Source organism: Perca flavescens, chromosome 6 (genome assembly GCF_004354835.1).
Source record: "Perca flavescens isolate YP-PL-M2 chromosome 6, PFLA_1.0, whole genome shotgun sequence".
NCBI lineage: Eukaryota > Metazoa > Chordata > Actinopteri > Perciformes > Percidae > Perca > Perca flavescens.
Genome location: NC_041336.1, coordinates 11,281,857 through 11,300,325, shown reverse-complemented (window position 1 = coordinate 11,300,325; position 18,469 = coordinate 11,281,857). Strand labels below are relative to the sequence as shown.

General features: G+C 40.9%; 1 protein-coding gene across 8 annotated transcripts in view; it reads right to left on the bottom strand.

Moving 5' to 3' along the window:
• Positions 1–18,469, bottom strand: part of LOC114556704 (translation initiation factor IF-2-like) — a 126,944-nt gene that overhangs the window by 69,801 nt on the left and 38,674 nt on the right. For all 8 annotated transcript variants that reach the window (XM_028579741.1, XM_028579735.1, XM_028579736.1 and 5 more), the window contains exon 3: positions 14,177–14,559. In XM_028579741.1, the coding sequence (XP_028435542.1) occupies positions 14,177–14,559 (383 nt within the window). The remainder of the gene's footprint in view (positions 1–14,176; positions 14,560–18,469) is intronic.

The window sequence follows — 18,469 nt, the reverse complement described above, 5'->3', positions numbered from 1 at the left end:
ATGGAATTATGTACTGAACAAAAAAGTGTGAAATAACTGAAAACATGTTGTATATTTTAGATTCTTCAAAGTAGCCACCCTTTGCTTTTTTTGATAACTCTGCAAACCCTTGGTGTTCTCTCAATGAGCTTCATGAGGTAGTCACCTGAAATGGTTTTCACTTCACAGGTGTGCTTTGTCAGAGTTAATTAGTGACATTTTTTCCCTTATTAATAAAAAAGCAAAGGGTGGCTACTTTGAAGAATCTAAAATATAAGACATGTTTTCAGTTATTTCACACTTTTTTGTTACGTACATAATTCCATATGTGTTCATTCATAGTTTTGATGCCTTCAGTGAATTTCTACAATGTAAATAGTCATGAAAATAAAAGGAAACGCATTGAATGAGAAGGTGTGTCCAAAGTTTTGAGCGACCCAGGTCAATCGCAATTAACATTTAAAATCGACCCTAGTCTACCTTGATCAAACCCACCTCGCTACCTGGATCACGAAGCCGAGTGGAATGAGGAGGGTTATCCCATTCAAACAGACAGTCGACCTGGGTATAACCCTGATTGAGCCATCTGTGTGAAAGGGGTATTAGATAAGTGCTATTAGTCCTTTATTGTGGTATATGTACTTTTATATTACAATTTAAAAAAAGTCTTGTCATTTTTAAGTGATATCTCTCTACATCTATGTTTGAACTCTAATACTGTTCTATCACTCTGTAAAGACCTTTGCTTCTGTATTGCAAAAACAAGTATCAGTATTTTTTTATCACCATTTGGCCTAACACTTTACCAGAGTTACAGACATTATTCGATCCGAAAAAAAAACACTCATCTTCAATCTAAAAGCAAGCCTTATTAGTACATCCTGCTTCAATTTACACACAGCTTTTTTCTAACCCACTTTTATTTCTCTCTGCCAGATTAATGCAAGAAACAGCAGTGGAGAGTGGCCGAGCACTCTGTTCGACTAATTGAATATGCTTTAGTGCCAATGAGTAACCGTAACCCTAAATTAACCTCACATTTAACCAGCTCTTGATTGATCGGGAATGTAAATAAAGCCACAGTTGCATACTGTAGCTTTATTGCGATCGTGTTGCTTTATAGTGTTTCTAAATATACGTAATAAGCAAAGTGGTTTTATAATGCCTGACTGAGCACTGTGCCAGCTCTGACTCCACGAAAAAGCAATCAGGAGAGAAGTATGAAGGAGTAGAAAACTCAGACCAGGTATTCAGACTGAATGGTTTTGAGGTTATTGAAGGGATCGTAGTGATTTTCAGCAGGGTTAAAGTAATGCTCCTCTCTGTTCAGATCTGTAGCTGTTGCCATGGAATCCAGAGGAGACAAATGGTTTACTTTTATCTACAGTACGAGTTGTGAGAAGGTTGCAAAATGCATGTTTGGTACAGGTTTGTGTCTTTTCTGTACTGGAATCAAAATAAAATGGTGCAAACATGTTTTTCATAAGATAAGATGAGCGGTACTGTACACTTGTAGCTAAAATTATCTTAAATCCATGAGTCTCAAAAAGTGAAATTTTTAACAAGCCATCTATACTACTATATGGTCATTTTCCTTAATCACATCTACTTGAACAAGTACAAGCCCACTCATTCACTCCCCCCTACTGCTGCCCTGCCCAGTGCAATTCATCACTGACAACTTGACTCATGGAAAAGACCCAGAATACCTTCTTACCCCACCCTGACACATCAGCCCACCAGTAAGCATCCCACGTCTGCTTCCAGTTGGGGGAAAACACCTGGAGGCTATTTTTACTCAGTGTGTGGCAGGCTTTGATTGGTCAGATGTTGCGGGGTCTGCAGCTGACACAACACCAGCTCTGGGGTTGCCATGAGTGGGCTCAGGGAGCTGAAAGGCCTGCACTCAGCACCCACTGAGAGGCAGCATTAGGCTAGCACACTTACTTTTAACCACTTCAGATGCCGCACTTACACCTAACACACAGATTTAAAGGAACAAATTAATCTACAACACAATATATCACTACTAAAATAAACTACTGTCGAAAGGTTTGGTATGGTGCCACCTAGAAGCCCCAATCTCTATTGCACCCCACTGGACAGAAAAGCGAGGGTATGCTTGAAATTAACTAGTGTTTTTACCTGTTCCAAATGGCCATACTTGAAGAAGCTCTTCATGACGAGAGGGGTGAGATGCACCTGGCCAAACACTGCGTGAAGTGGGTAAATTTGTTGGATTATCGGTTCCAGAAAGTTAGAACAATTGTTGAAAGTAGCCCATTGTGATTCAGATTTTGGAAAAGTGTATTGGGAGGGTTTTCAGATGCTGTTCGACAATTCACCAAGCACTTTGGAGCACTTGGAGAATACGGACACATGTAGAGCCTTATCAACAGTAGTGGGGATTGATATCTGGGAAATGTCCGGAAAGGAGATGGAGACTGAACAAATGCTGAGTACAATGAGTTCAGACTAATACAGCTTTATTCACACAACAAACAAACATACTTTCATGAAAGAGAGAACAGTTGACATGCACCAAATGTATATGCCAAGGTTTCTCTTATAAAGGAAGATAACCATGTGTACACCCTCCTAAGAGCATGTACCCATAGTGTCTCTACGAACATCAGAATAACTCCTCCTTTATACTTCTTGTCCTCACACGCTTCAAGCTATCTATTTCAGTGCAACAGTTTACTCTTAAACTACACCTTACCGTTTACTCTTAAACTACACCTTTTATGGCACGTGCTCCTAATAGATTCCCACATTCCTGGCTCCAATTCCTCTGTGTGAAAGTTGTACCCAAACTCATAATAGATTCTACACATTCTTGTGGGTGAAGGTTGTCCCCAGACTAGCCTTCTTGTGTAGTACACTACATACAAGATATAAAATACACTTGACACATATAGGCTGAAATATCCAACCTATCAGGGATAACAATTTAAAGTTCATCCTGAGAGTGGTGCTGGAGGAACAGACCATAGGGACATCAAAATCAAAATGGTTCCCTGTAAAACCATGGATCTAATCAGCAAATTCAGTAGCAATCGAACCATTAGATTTTGATATTCCTTGTGTCTGAGGGGGGCACTACAACTTAAAATCACTGGGTTAAAATTGAAGCAATTCAGATGAATATAAAACCAATGCAATAATAAGTTGACTTTACCCAGTACCCGTGACGGAAACCATAGCTTAACCCAATCCTGGGACCCAAACTTAGTTGATCTTTAGCCCAGTGATTTTTGGCATGTAAAAGAAAGGTCACATGGTTACAAACAAAACACCATCTGGGGACTATGAATATCTTAAAAGGCTAAGGGGTTACTAAATCAAAAATCGTTCTCTGCGAACCATAACCAAGTGTGGCCGGTATTTGGGAAGATATCTTGTTCTGGACCAAATGTTGGGTGGGTAGACAGACCAGATGGACCAGACTCTGAGCGAGGCGCAAAAAGCTGTTATCATCTTTTACAATGTTGAGCCTAATCATGTGTCCGTAGACTTACTCTAGCATTACACTAAATTCCACCATTATCACCAGATGTTGCAGCTCGGCTGACAGGGTGTCTTACATGCTATGTTCACAGCAGCCACAACAGATGATTTTTGCTGTAATCTGAAACAGTTAATGGTGTGTTGTGGTATCAGTCCTTCAAAGCCAAGGAGTAAAGGCTTCAACAACCCTACATTATTAAATCCAGCATAGAGAAAGCAAAGACACCAAACAGTCCCCTCAGTAGACCAGAGTGCAACACATATATGACGGTGAACACAGACACTTTACTGCATCTCCCTGTAACTTCACTTTCGCTCTCTTTATCTACTCGTAAAACCCATAGCTGAATTATTGCACTTTTTAACAGGTAACACTTTTTAGAGTTCTGGGCCATGTTTGGGCCCATGGATCAATGGATATACATTGCTGGGATAAAGCCTGAATTCTGCTATCTACGCTATATATATATATATAGGGTCGCTGAATCTGGGGCTTAGTGATTGGTTTAAAGAAATACAAACAAGGTAGAGAGTTTTTTAATCTATCTCAGAATAGATAAGAGGTGCAGCCAGACAATACTCCAATGGCAATGTGGGATTAGGGCACTGTTCACCTTAACTGAACAGCTTTGGAGTCATTGGAATGGTTATATGACCTTTTTTTGGGTTGAATGGTGGTCGTCTCGCTCCCTCCTAGCGCCTGTGAGCGGAAAAACCACCCTTGCAACTTTCGGCCGGTGAGCCGCCAGCCTCAGCAGCAGGAAGTATCGCGTGATATCAGGTGTCACGATGTAACAAATTGCTTCACGGCACTGCACACATACGCCCATTCAGGAACCGGCTAACAAGGTAGCGATGGAGTTTTTCACTCTTCATCATGGCTGACCCGGCAAAAAAGAAGCAGAAAGCTAGGAAAGCATTGTCAGAGGAACAGAGAAAGAGGAAACGGCAGACTGACCGAGCGAGGAGTCAGACACAAGTAAATGTAGGAGCTGCCAAATATCTATTCCAAAGCTGTAGGGGGAGCTCTGTAGAGAAACCTGCGAGCAAAAAACTGCATAGTGCCTCTTTAACAATCTGAAAATTTAAAAACAAACATACTTGTCAAATTTCAGTCAGAAGCTAACAACTGATCCAAATTGTATGCGACAGAAGCCGGTCCTGGCATGGAGAGGAAGGAATAAAGGATGGGATGGTGGCGTTGCACGAAGGAGGCACGGAGGAAGAGGGAGAGATGGTGGTAGAGGAAGGAAGGGAGTGTAACTGATCTGAAGAGGGAGGGTGGTGTTTTTGTTCAGCTTGGCAGGTTGAGTTGAGCGATGCTGCGGGCTGGCTTGCCCATATGTCACTACCGCTTCCACAGGCCCAGCTGTGAGGAGCAAGGGAATATGGGGGGACACTGTGTGTGTGTGTGTGTGTGTGTGTGTGTGTGTGTGTGTGTGTGTGTGTGTGTGTGTGTGTGTTTGTGTGAGAAAGAAAGAGAAGTGAGGGAGTCAGACTGCAAGAAACTGAGTATGTAATGTGCGAAAACTGTGCAATCCATTTTTTCTTAACGAGACCGTAATCAAACACTGCTGGCTGTCCAAGTCTGGCTCAAACACAAAAACACACACACACACAAAAACACACACACAAACACACACACACACACACATCATGATAGGTGGCTGAGCTGGCCAAAAGCACGATTTGTCCTTCAGACCGCCAGTATCATCCTCGGACAGATGTTCCTCCTCCTCCTGACCTCAGGCACTGGCTACAGTGTTCATAAAACACACAGTGATCCTACTCACACAATTATGCACACACACACACACACATACTGGAAAGGCCAATAAGGCTGACATTTTAAACATTTTTGGCCTTTCACACACTGAACCCAAGGATTTGCATGGCTAAAAAGAACTTGCTTGGGGAGCACGATTTTAAATGTACTGCATATTGTGATATACAGTAGAGAGGTAGGTGGGAAAAAAGTGGTATAGATGGCTATGGTACAGTAAAATCTGACCGCATGTTCCTTGTATTTGTCTTTAACTTTGCATATTTATCCATGGGACAAGGTGACAGGAGGAAAAGTTTCATAAGCCCAAAATACCATGTTATTTTTTCAACACCGACAGTACCATACTGCTGCTGATGCAACAAGCAAACAGCATTATATGATGTAAAGAAGCAGGAAAACTCATATTATACTGAAACTGTGACCTGAGTGTGCTCGGTTTGCCTGTAAGATTTATGCAGGTAAAATGCATGGTGGGCAAGACTAAGTGTCACTTTGTTACAGTTAGAAAAATGAGAGAGGTGAGAGTAAACAAACATCTCGCAAGTTGAATGCAAAGTAAGGTATTTAGGTCTGTCAACGGTTGTAGCAACTGTAGGCTGTTGTAACACCATCAAATAAATTCTAAGAAAGTAAAGGTTAGTTGAGGTGCTTGATTATATTTTCTTGTAAACAATTAGTACATATACCCATACCCATAAGTGTCCAAACACCACAGAGACCGATCTGGCCAAAAACAATCCTTCTTAATAAAACTGATAAATGGCAGAGGATTACTTTTAAGGTCATCGAGATCTGGCAGATGCTCCTGGTAAGTTGGCAGGAGACAAATTAGGCCTGGGTTTCTTCTCTCTCTAGGTGCCTCCAAAGTATGGGAGAAAAAAAACAACAACTGTACACTATCCGCAGGGATAGGCGAATTAATCAAAACGCTGAGATAAAAGCCATTTAAAACCTTGTATGTACAAGATGACCTTTTGAAAAACATTTTATTTCTGAGTGAGTGACAATTTTTATTCAAGTGGCATGTAATGGTTACTCATATACCACGACTTTTTTGTTAACATCGCCTCAGGGGTTCAGGTCAGCCATCTTACTAAAACAATCAACCTCTCTCTTCTCTTCTGAGAATCACTGCCCACCTACATTTATTACATAATTAATCCCTCCAACTCCCACACGACACCGACCTCAATGTGTTCTCCAGGGTCATAAGCAAACATGCTATCCAACCTCTGAGCCACTCTTTATGCACTGTGACAACAGTAGTTACATGCTAAAGCCAGCGAGGTGCTGGAACTTGTTTGCAGACCGGCTCATGCACTAATGCTTTCAAATTCACCATCAAAGCCGCAAATGGGACCACCGACAGGCACAGGAAAGCTTTTACCAAAGAGCAAAATGTACTCAACAATCCTATTTATTTGAAATTGCTACAGTTCTACACATACTTCTTAACGTGATATAGTGTGGCTATTCCCCAGCTCTTTTTTAAACTTACAAACAAGGCTTGTGCCCCACGTCAGTTTGGTCTTGTGTAACACTGGCACAGTTGGGGTTAGCGCAGCCCGGACACATGACTTGCAGGGGGACAGGGCACTGGTGCATGGCGGTGGTATATGAAACTCTGTCAGCTCCTATTAATGTGAGATGAGGAGGAGGAGGAGGAGGAGGAGAAGGAGGAGGAGGGTACGCAGCCATCACTGCCAGCCCTCTTACTCCCCCTACAGGCCAGAAAGAGTCAGAGCAGCCTGCAGAGAGATTCAGCAGTGAGAAAAATGGGAGTGAATTCTCACAGATCTCAAAGATAAGATAAGAGTCAAAGGAATGTCAGGTCCAGAAAACATATTACATGCTCTCACAATTGCCTGCATTGATTTTTCCAACATCGATTTTGCTGAGTGGTCCAGTTAGCGTGGAGGTCCATAAGCAGCCTGCTTCATTAACACATTCCACATTCTTAAACTACTGCAAATGTCTTCCAATGTGTTAGATGTCAAAATAAGTGAAATATGATCATATTAGTATTACATTAGATGTCCAACGTCAAACTGTTACCAATTATCAGTCAGTCAATCTACAGGACCCCAGGAAGGCTAGAGGCACACACACACATACACGTGTAAATCTATTAGTTTACCATTCTCATGAATAGTGCATTATTGCACTGCTGCTCACACATCATTTTTATAATCAATTAATCGGCTGATTTTTTTCTCAATGAATAAAGTATAATTTGGTCTATAAAATGTGCTAAAATAGTGAATAACGCATATTGTATTACAATTTCATAAAGCTCCAGGTGACATCTTTAATTTACTTGTTTGGTCTGACCGACAGCCCAAAGATATTGAATTTACTATCATGTAAGACAGAGACAAGCTAAAGATGCTCACAATCGAGAAGCCGAAGCAAGTGAACGTTTGGCATTTTGCTTTGATTTATGTGATTAATCAATTAACAGTTATCAAGTTTTTCAGTTCTAGTTAAAACTTCTCTTCCTTCTTTCTGCTGCAGCCGCAATGTACACTGCTCAAACACATATGGCCAACAAGTACTGAATACTAAATGTAAAAAAAAGAAGAAAAAAAAGAGAATGCAACAACACATGAACAGGGTGTCCCATTGGTAGTATTAAAGGTGGATAAAAAAAGAGCTGCACAATATCATGTAATCAGATTCATAATTCCTGCATAAATGAGTTCCTTTCTGAGGTCTAAAGTGTTACATTTCTGTTATAACTGCATCATAGAAGTGTTGATTCAACTCTGTGCTAATATTTGAGGTGTTGGACTGCATCTATTTGTACCACAAAAATATTTTATAATATTATGATCACACAGACAGACTAACACTAAGCGACATTTTCTGCTGCTTGAGGCTGCACATTTGCTTGTTTTCTAAGTGACACGTTTCCATTTTTCTTGCTCAGACTGCACTGGAAAAAATTTTCTGCCAATCATATACTGTACAGAAGCTTGAGAGAGATAGCATAGAAGTCACATTCATTTGTACTGAATGACAAGAAGGGGAAAAAAGATTTGCAAAAGAGGGCACTGTAATTATAGGCGGCATGTTTTGCCTCGTCATTTTTAATTTCACAGGCGTTTCTTGAACTTTCAAGGGTATTTTGCCCTGGATGCACAGTGTCATAACGTGCCACTCCGACAACACATCTTGTCAGCGTATCTATTATCCTTGGCAATTAAATTGAGCCATGTCACTGAGGGTGTAATCCCATTCTTGCCATATGAAGTGCCTCCACTTCATCACTAGGAAACAGTTCAATGAACACAACACAAGAGCTACACAGATGCACGATTAACAGAAATTTCCATAGTGACACATTTCAAACACAACAGAGGAGTCTTGTTCCCTGAAGCGACACCTCATCTCTCCAGGATGATGTCTCTGCTGCGTCTTTCTGATGGCCGTCATTCATTTAAAAGATAAACACAAAAAAAAAAACAGAGCAGCAAATGAATAGAGCTGTGAGGAGCACAGAGACAGGTGGCCTGTGGGAGAGCCAAAGACTCCTGCCAGTCACCCCAGAGAGAGGGAGAGAGGAAGTGGATGGAGTGGGCAAGTGGATGAGGTGAAAGGGTGAGGGCAGAAAAGAGGGAGAAACTGTGAAGGAGAGATAAAGGGGAGGTTAAGAAAGAGAACATGGAGAGAGAGGAAGTGTTTTAGCAATGAATATGGAGACAAAGGGAGGGAGGGAGGGAGGGAGGGAGGGAAGGAGGGAGGGAGGGAGGGAGGTAGGCAGAGAGTGAGAGATTGGGCAGAGTAGCGGGGGAGAGAGAGGAGATGGAACAACAGATGGATTAGATAAAAAGAGGAGAGATAGGAGGCAACAGAGAGAGAGAACGGGAGAAAAGGTAAGAGCATGGATCGATGGAGGGCATTAAAATCAGGACTGAGTCTGGAGGAGGCAGAGATACAAGAGAGAGAGAGCAGGGGATTGGACAGATGATGTTGACCTCAGATGCTAAGCATATAAGCAAACAGAAAATCAGAGAGGCGAAAGGCTGATATCAAAATGTGCAGGAAGCAGCATCACCGGCAGGGGAAAAAAAAACAAGATCCTCCACTGATTCTCCATATCTCTCAGCTATGGAATTGTACAGTATGATTGCTTTTTTGCAGAGCCACTGAAGCCATCTAAAACAAATGGAAATAAATTGAAGGGTGTGTGTGTGTGTGTGTGTGTGTGTGTGTGAGTGAGAGAGAGAGAGAAAGAGAGAGGAAAAGAGAGACAACCGGTCTGCATGAGGTGAGTGACAAGCATGAATATTTAACGCCTCTTGCCGTCCCTGAGGTGACGGCTATCAGCACGTCAGTCCTGCCTCCGATCCATTCACAGCTGCTGCCTTATTGGCACAATTAGACAGGGATAGGGCTCTGATTAATTGAACTGGGCTCTCCATTCAATACACCAGTACAAGGTCTCTTATCAGGTTCACAGCATGCTCTATTCCTCTGAATAATGACAAGTTGAACTACTATTGGCAGCCGTGCACACACACTACAGTGGAGTCGCCACCCGTGTGCTTTGACCGGCCACGTGAAGATCCATTACTTGATTGACTTGCTAGCATAGCTGAACATAGGAATTTACCTCTGTGCTGTGCTTAAATCAAACGCTGTACACAAATACATACTGTATAATAAACAGAGTATATAAAATACATCAAACAGTGAGGCAGATAACAATAAAATACAATTAAAGTAAGATCAAACATCCTAATACCAGAATAACTGTATCGCCACATGCAGCTTCCCCATCGTTCGTTTTTACCTGGTATTAAAATAAGGTCTGAGTGATCCAATCACTAGTGGACAGCTCTAAGTACAGGTGTGAATGCACCAAGGACGCATTGAGGATGCATTTGAGATCTGGTCACTCTGACCACATTCGGAGGTGGTCTGGGCCACATATGACCAAATTCTTTTAGCAGTGTGTAGGGGAATGTGTCCTGGGCTACATTAAGGACAGCCTACTCAGTTGTGAGCGGAACAACATGCGCATTTAAAGTATTTCTCATGCCACTGAAACCAGCAAGAATGAATTGTGTGTTTTGGATGTTATTATTTTACTGTTGGTTGATGTGTTGCTGTTTCTGTAATCCATTGTACTTCTATAAAGTGCTGACGTGCCAGAGTTTAGGGCTTTAAAGCAAATGAAAAACTACAGTATGAGTATATATGGTCTAATAACTAATACATTTGGGGAAATGACCTATGGATTTTACATGGCTCCAGTCCATTTACTGTATGGTGCTGTTATAATTGGTGTTATGAATCAGCAGTCTTGCCTTAAACTGTGTAATTTTGTGTGTGGAAATAGTTTTGTTGCAAAGCAGAGGTAGAAAAGTTGAAGAACAGTACCCTCTCCTGGCCTAGAGAGCAAGATAAGATTTTACTCACAACCAGCAGCAGTGTTTGGTACATCAATACACAAACGTGCGGACAAAAACTGTCTAGCTAATCATCACTAACACACAGCTAGGCCCATTTCAAGTTATCTGAAAATAAAAGTGGGGAAACACAGAATTGAAATAATTGAGAAATTGTTCTTTTTTTTCATTCCTCCACAATTATATTCTGCTGGTTTAACAGCAAAAGATAGCAGTTTCACTGTAGGGCTGCAACAACAAATCGATAAAATCGATAAAATTTGATTACTAAAAAAGTTTAATCAAAGTTTAACGAATTTAATTATCGATTCGTTGTGTCGCGCAACTATTAGGCAACATAGTCGCAGAGATAAAAAAAAAAATTGAGTTGAGCGCAGAGAGGAGCAGCGCGGAGCGAAAGAAAAGAAAAAAGAGCAGAGCGGGGGTAGAGGAAATACGGAGAGAGACCGGAGAGACCCGTAACGTTGTTCTGAAACACTCGGCGGAGGCAGAGAAAGGTGTGGGAGCATTTCACACTAAATAAATCAAAAACGTGTTAATTGCAAGATAAGCAAAAGCGACATGGCATGGCACAGGCGCACCACGGTGATGAGTCAGCACCTAAAACGTAAACATGTTGGAGTCCGTGATGAGGAGGAAGGGAGTTCAACAGCAGGGCAAAGTCACTACACTATCCTACTTCTGTTCCGTTCTGAAGGGAGGAACGTACCGTCCCTCCAGTAGCTCTTCTGGTGCTGCTGTTTACTCGTTATCCAGCTGAGCTGGAATAACTATAAGCTAATACAATTATGACTTTTTTTCAACTGCATGTAAAAACGAAGTTAATACACTCTACAAGCACTCAAGAAAATGGAAGAAACTAATTGACACAGAAGTACGTAGATCAGGCAGGTTGAGGAAGTGAGAACACCAAAAACAGTAACAACCTTTCATTCAAAAATAACTCACAGACTCATACAGTATATCACAGATAGATCCCACAGTTTAGTGTTTTTGACTTTGAGGTTACTGGTTACACAGTTAGGATCCAGTTAAACAATGCAGAGGATTACCAAATGCTTCCAACCACAGACAACTTGCCACAGAATTAACAACCCTTGAATCTGAACCCCCAAAAGCGAGCCTGAGGCGACAGTGATCCAGGGAAGCTTTAGTTTCTGGTATAGACTGCGGATACATTCTCTCTCTGACCTCCTTTTTTAACAGATATTTGCTGAAAAGAGGGTCCTTTAAGTAGCAAAGACTGTGTGAAACTATTTTATAACAGACCATGCTAAGAACGCTGTCAACCTATGTTTTACCCCAAGAGACATGAGGACGGATGTTATTTTCACACACCACAGTACGGATACTCCTCACATCTTTTAAACTAGCTGTAACTAGAGTTGGGTAAGATAAAATCTGTATACAATCATAATCCTATATGAAATCTTTGAATATTGTCCTTTGCTAATAAAACAAAACAAACAGAAGAGATACAGTAAAAATTGTTTTAAAGCTGCACCAATCAATATTTTTTTATAAACAATAATATATTCCCCTCAAGATTCAGTGGAGACCAGAACTAAAAGTAGAGTGAATATTGGACTTAAATTTGCCAGGTGGCCAGAAACATCATGTTCATATGGTAATATTAGGACATCATGTTTACAGCTTGTTGCACTGCCCTCATGTGGCCAAAAAACTAATTAATGCAGATTTAAGTCAATTTATAGAGTCAGAACTTGATGCATCTGGGTTTCTTACAAACTTGGAAACAAATCCAAAATAGAATCCACTATCAGAACCCAAGCATAGTTATAATAATAATAATAACAATAATAATAATATAATAATAATAATACAACACTTACATAATACTACTACTTATATAGCACCTTTCATACATGAACTGCAGCTCAAAGTGCACTAGCTGTAACACTCTTTAATATGTGATGTGAACATGTAATAATTCAGCATATTAAGTACCATGTGTAAAGTTTACCGTATAATAGTTAAAGGTTATGCCATGTCTATTTAAATACCTATATTGCATCACAGGAGAGGGAAATATTTTAATATTTGCTTTGACACATTTATATAATGAAGACTGTTTAACCTTTATTTTTCCGGGTAAACTCAGACAGACGAATTTACCAGCTCACAACATATTGTGATAAAATGTGTTAGATGTCAAAATAAGTGAAATAAACTTCTCTTTTACATTAGAGTGGTAGATCCTCTCTAAACTTAGTGCAAAAGGTGAAAAATAAGTCTGGTTTTTTTTTTGCTCACATTATAAATTTCCGCTCTGAAGTTTTGGTCTAATACTAGGGTTTTTCCTGCATAGAGAAAGTTTTGGTACCCCCCAAAGGGGTTGTTAGTCAGCGCCAAGGGAAAGTCACCAAAAGCGCCAAAACGTTGACGCTGATATTTTACACTTTTGGCTGGCGCTGATAAGCTAGCCAAGCTGCATGAACGCTCCGCTGTGAAGCTAGCGCTAATGGGATCTCCGTTTGCAGAGTCAGGCTGTACAGGACTCTTCCGGTGACCATGCTGCCAGACCGGTGGTGCGGCGAGAAGCCGCTGCTGACTGGCGCGGAGCTCTCTCCGCCGGAGCTCCGACGGCTGTCTGTCTGCGGTGGGCTGCGCTGCCGTATGATGGCATCAGTATTAAATTTCAGTTTCATGACCGGTTAAAGAACATCTCGTAGTCGCGTGAAATATTGGTCAAATGTTATCTTTTGGCACAGTTGGTTTTAACACCTGATGCGAACCGTACGTGAGTAGGCCTACGCATGAAAACCCCAGTGAGCGTCCTGCTCCGTTTTTCTGCTGCCCCCCCATTCACATAGTGTCACGTTTTTACACTATGAAGGTTAAACACTGCTTTGGTTCACATGCATGCCGAACCGTGGTGGTCTGCTACACTACTGTATATTCAACATCACTGATAAATTACTGATCAAAAGAATGTAGCCTATTTCAAAATAGAAATATTATACTTCATAAACACAATTGTATTATTGTACAAATTAGCTACAACAGTAGCAGTTACCTTATGTTAGTCACTGCTACATTTTTCAACTTAGGAGCAAAACGTGCTCCTAAAAAAAAAAAAAGTTACCTCAAGCCCGGTTCATATTAATTAAACAAACGGGTCAAGTTTAGTCAGATCCGAGCCCAAGTCCCTGATGTGAAAACCCCCTTATTGCACTATATTCCATTTTGTTACCTGCCATTACAATTTTGTGTTTTACTTGACATAAATAAAAGACGTTTTTCACCATATATTGGTGTCAGATTGATGTATCAGAATGCAAGAAATGAAGTCTTTGACGCTTTCCTGGGGGAGAACTCCCAGTCCCCCCACTTACTGTGTGTCCGCGCAAAGGCCCATTCTGAGCCAGGAAAAACACTGAATACTAATGTTTCCCCCATTTATTTCAACTGGTGTGCCATCTGTGCAAAACCAGTATGTGTATCCCTGTTGTGTGGAGTGCAATACCTCTTCCTGGTCCAACATGTAGATCTGATTCCCGGTGTTCACACGGAGATGGGGGTTCCAGCGGTCTTGGGGTGGACGGTCTTGTGGAGGGCGGTCGTAGATGGGGCGCTCGTGCGGGGAAAGGTTGTATGAGGGACGGTCGAAGGAGGGACGGTCGAAGGAGGGACGGTCGAAGGAGGGACGGTCGTAGGAAGGACGGTCGAAGGAGGGACGGTCGTAGGAAGGACGGTCGTAGGAAGGACGGTCGTAGGAGGGACGGTTGAAGGTGGGACGGTCGAAGGAGGGACGTTCGTGGGCGGGACGGTCGTAAGAGGGAACGTGGAAGGAGTGGGCGTGGGTGCGATGATGGTGATGATAGGAGGGGGGGACGGCACACCTTGCATCTGGACAGGAGAGAAGGAGGGGGGAGGAAGGGAAAAGAGGAGAGAGAGAGGGAGGAAAGAGAAGGTCAGTTAGGATGATCGGCTGTGGAGGAGGGCTGTGATGCTGTGACACATGTCTGTCCTCATAACATCGGTGTCAGGTGTAATTGGAGTGGGTTTGATAGGTCAGCCTGAAAGATGTCACTACTTATAATGAGACCATGCAAGACAATGCTTGAATGCACTACGGTAAGAGACTTTAGAAACTACATTTACTACATAAAGCAGCAAGCATTGATACAACAAAGTAGGAAAATGATCTGGTTCAAAGAAATAGTTTGACATTTTTAGAAATATGCTTATTCGCCAAGAGTTAGATGATAAGATCGATATACCCCTCTTAACATCTAAAGCTACATTCAGGAAACACTTGGCTTATCTTAGCCTGGGAAAAGCTAGCCTGGCTCTGTCTAAAAGGCAATATCGAGCAACACATACTGTAACCCTATGGAATGCCGTTTTATTCACAATTAAATAAATGAATAAATACATAAATAAATGAATAAATACATAAATAAATACATCATGAAATAAATAAATGAGGAAAAACAAGTTGTGGTTGTAGGAGGGGTTATATGGGATGCCGTTTTATTCACAATTAAATAAATTAATAAATAAATACATAAATAAATAAATACATCATGAAATAAATAAATGAGGCAATAAATACATAAATAATTAAATAAATGTAATTATTTCATGGTACTTTTATTTCATAAGTCCATATTTATTTATTTCAAGAGACTTTTATTTCATAAGTCCACATTTATTTATTTCAAGAGACTTTTATTTTCCTAATGCCACATTTATTTATTTCCCTCTCTATTTATTTCCAGTTCTTATATGCAAATCAGGGGGCGTGGCTATATTTCACATTCAGAACAGAGCCGTGGGCAAAAAAAGGCTGGCGAACACTGTACTCTTTACCCAGCGCACAGTCACCTATTCTGGGGTAATTAGACCACCAACTAGCGCTGACCTGACGGAGCACCACGACCGGCAGTTTGCGGTGCTGTGTGCCTAGCCCACAGTCACCTATTCTGGGGTAACTAGATGACCAACTAGCGTTGACCTGACAGAGCACCACAACAGGCAGCTCGTGGTACTCTGTCCACTGCGGGTTGACACGAAAGCTGAGGCGTTGTTAAAGTGTAAATTGCAGGTCACATTTTTCATGAAGTTAAGCAATGTGCTTATTAAACATAAAGATTAGAGCCGCCCACCATTGTTTTGTATGGCTTTTTATAACAAATTGCTGAATACAATATGAAAAGTTGGATCTTTTTACAGTGGTTTTAAGCACTCCCCCTCCCTTGCACTAAGACTAGAGTTACCGTTATTATATTGAGACCTAGCAAAAATGGTGAACTATTGTGTTTGTGCGGGATGTACGATACATCAGAAACAGGGCAGAGGGTCCACCAGGACAAACGGGTGATTCGTGCCTGGGTGAGGTTTGTGGCTACGAAGTGGGCTGATTTTACTGCTGTGACCCACTCTCTCCTCTGCTGCTGCGCTGTGCCCCTGTGTGTGTGTGTGTGTGTGGCGGTGTGTGTGTGAAAGACGGCTGGCTAGCGAGGTTGTCAGGTGCTTGTTGAGTTTAACTCCGAAAAGACAGTTAACCCCAGGTTCCCATTAATCTTATGATGGACATGTGTTGTGATATTTAAACAAACGATCCGTCAACGGCGAAATAAAAGCCTCTTATTTACGAGAGTGGTCTGAGAGACCTCCGGTTTACAGCGGGGTGTCCGAGCGAGACTGTCCGAGCGACGAGCCAGCGGCCGGGGCAGGCACTGCTGGTTGTTGCGTTACTTTATGGAGCTTCTCAACTCCGAAAACTTTGAAGCAAATTGTCAATTTAACAACGATTTTCGCAAGACTGCCTATATTCGAAATCTAAACAGTTAATTTCTCGCCTAAAACATCAGAAGTGAATTTAGTGATGAATAAGACGGCGAAAATTGTTAAAATTGTCCTGTTGTTGGTCTGCCAAAGAAGTCCCATTCACCTTGTTCTAAATGTGAGATAGCCACGCCCCCTGATTTGCATATAAGAGCTTGACATAAATAAAGAGTGAAATAAATAAATGTGGCATTAGGAAAATAAAAGTCTCTTGAAATAAATAAATAAGGCATTAGGAAAATAAAAGTCTCTTGAAATAAATAAATATGGACTTATGAAATAAAAGTACCATGAAATAATTACATTTATTTAATTATTTATGTATTTATTGCCTCATTTATTTATTTCATCATGTATTTATTTATTTATGTATTTATTTATTAATTTATTTAATTGTGAATAAAACGGCATTCCATATAACCCCTCCTACAACCACAACTTGTTTTTCCATTTCAGTTTTTGCATTTAACAAAAAATATGCAATAAGTATTAGAGGTGCTGGTAGGCAATTTAAAAAAAAAATTTAAACCTCGGGACAGAGCCAGGCTAGCTGTTTCCTTGTTTCCAGTCTTTATGCTAAGCTAGGCTAACCGTTCCTAGATGTGAGAGTAGTAGTGATCTTTTCGTCCAACTCTGTGCAAGAAAGCAAGCAAACAAAATGCCTAACTAGTCCTTTAAAAAAGGTCAAATGCTTAAAAATGCTTTAAAAGCCTTAAAACACTTTTTAAAACACTAGTTCACTTTTCATATTTTCCTATAATTCACTAGTCCAGAGGATAAGTCCTTGTTTTTCCCTTGCCCTTGTTTTCCTAACATCATTCCCATTCACACAAACGGTACAAACATAAAACAAAAGCAGAGGCAGTTCCCATGACTAAAACATGGGTGCTGAGGCACGGCTGAGAAAAGCAGAGATATTTCATTTATAAGCAGCAGGCACTTGATAGTGACTCTGCAAACACACCCTATGAATGTCAAATCAAGTCTCTGTCCCTGTTAGTTTTATAGTCACAGCTAAAAATGATAATTGTCTAATTGAAGAAGTCCTAGATCCAGCTCACCACCAAAATCTAATCATCTGTTCCTTGGCCTGAGGCTGTCCTGTCCACCACATTTAACAGAAATCTGTTCCAAGGTTCCTGAGATATCCTGCTGACGGACAGACAGAGAAACTAAACTTTAATCTCCTCGGTGGGGGTACAGAATTATCTTTGACGTTATCCCTAATTCCAAGGATCAATCAAGAAGATGTGGGAAAAAATGAAACATTATATCTGAGGGCTCTGTGCTTTGGATAATTTAGGGAATTGATCACACAGTGTTGGAGGCATTAATATGGATTTTCTTCTCCAAGGTAGCAGTTTCACTTCGTCTTCAATGAAAAATGTGTGGCTAAGGACCTTTGGTGAATGAGGCACTTTGTCTTTTCTTTCTTCGCTCTAGCCTTATTGCACTGCTTTAACTTATGTTTTAACTTAAGGAACAGTTAAAATAGGCACAGAATAATACTAGCCCATGCTGTTTGTGTAATCTGTTCAAGCTTTTATCAGTCATAAAATGTAATTCATGCTAACAGTACGTTTGTGCACTTGTAACACTTTTCCATAGGTTAAAATTCTCTTTCTCTGTGACTTGTTCGACATATCTTGATGCATTGCTCTAATATTGACCTTGCATTTTCCCTCCCTCCTCTTAACACACCTTATTTATTATCTCTGTTTAAGCTCTAGACATTTGTATTTCTTTTCCATGAAGCAAAAGGCAACAGCAGCATCTCTCACATGCTTCCCATTACGCCACTGAACATTTTCAGCTACGAATACAAAAGCAAACGTCTTGAGGCAGTTCCTCGCTTTATCCTGTCTGATGCTGGAATTCAAAGACTCCACTCTTTTAGAAACAGTCCAGTGGAACATGCCTGCAAACAAGGCTGAATCAATTGTACTTTGCTTTAATATTCAAAATA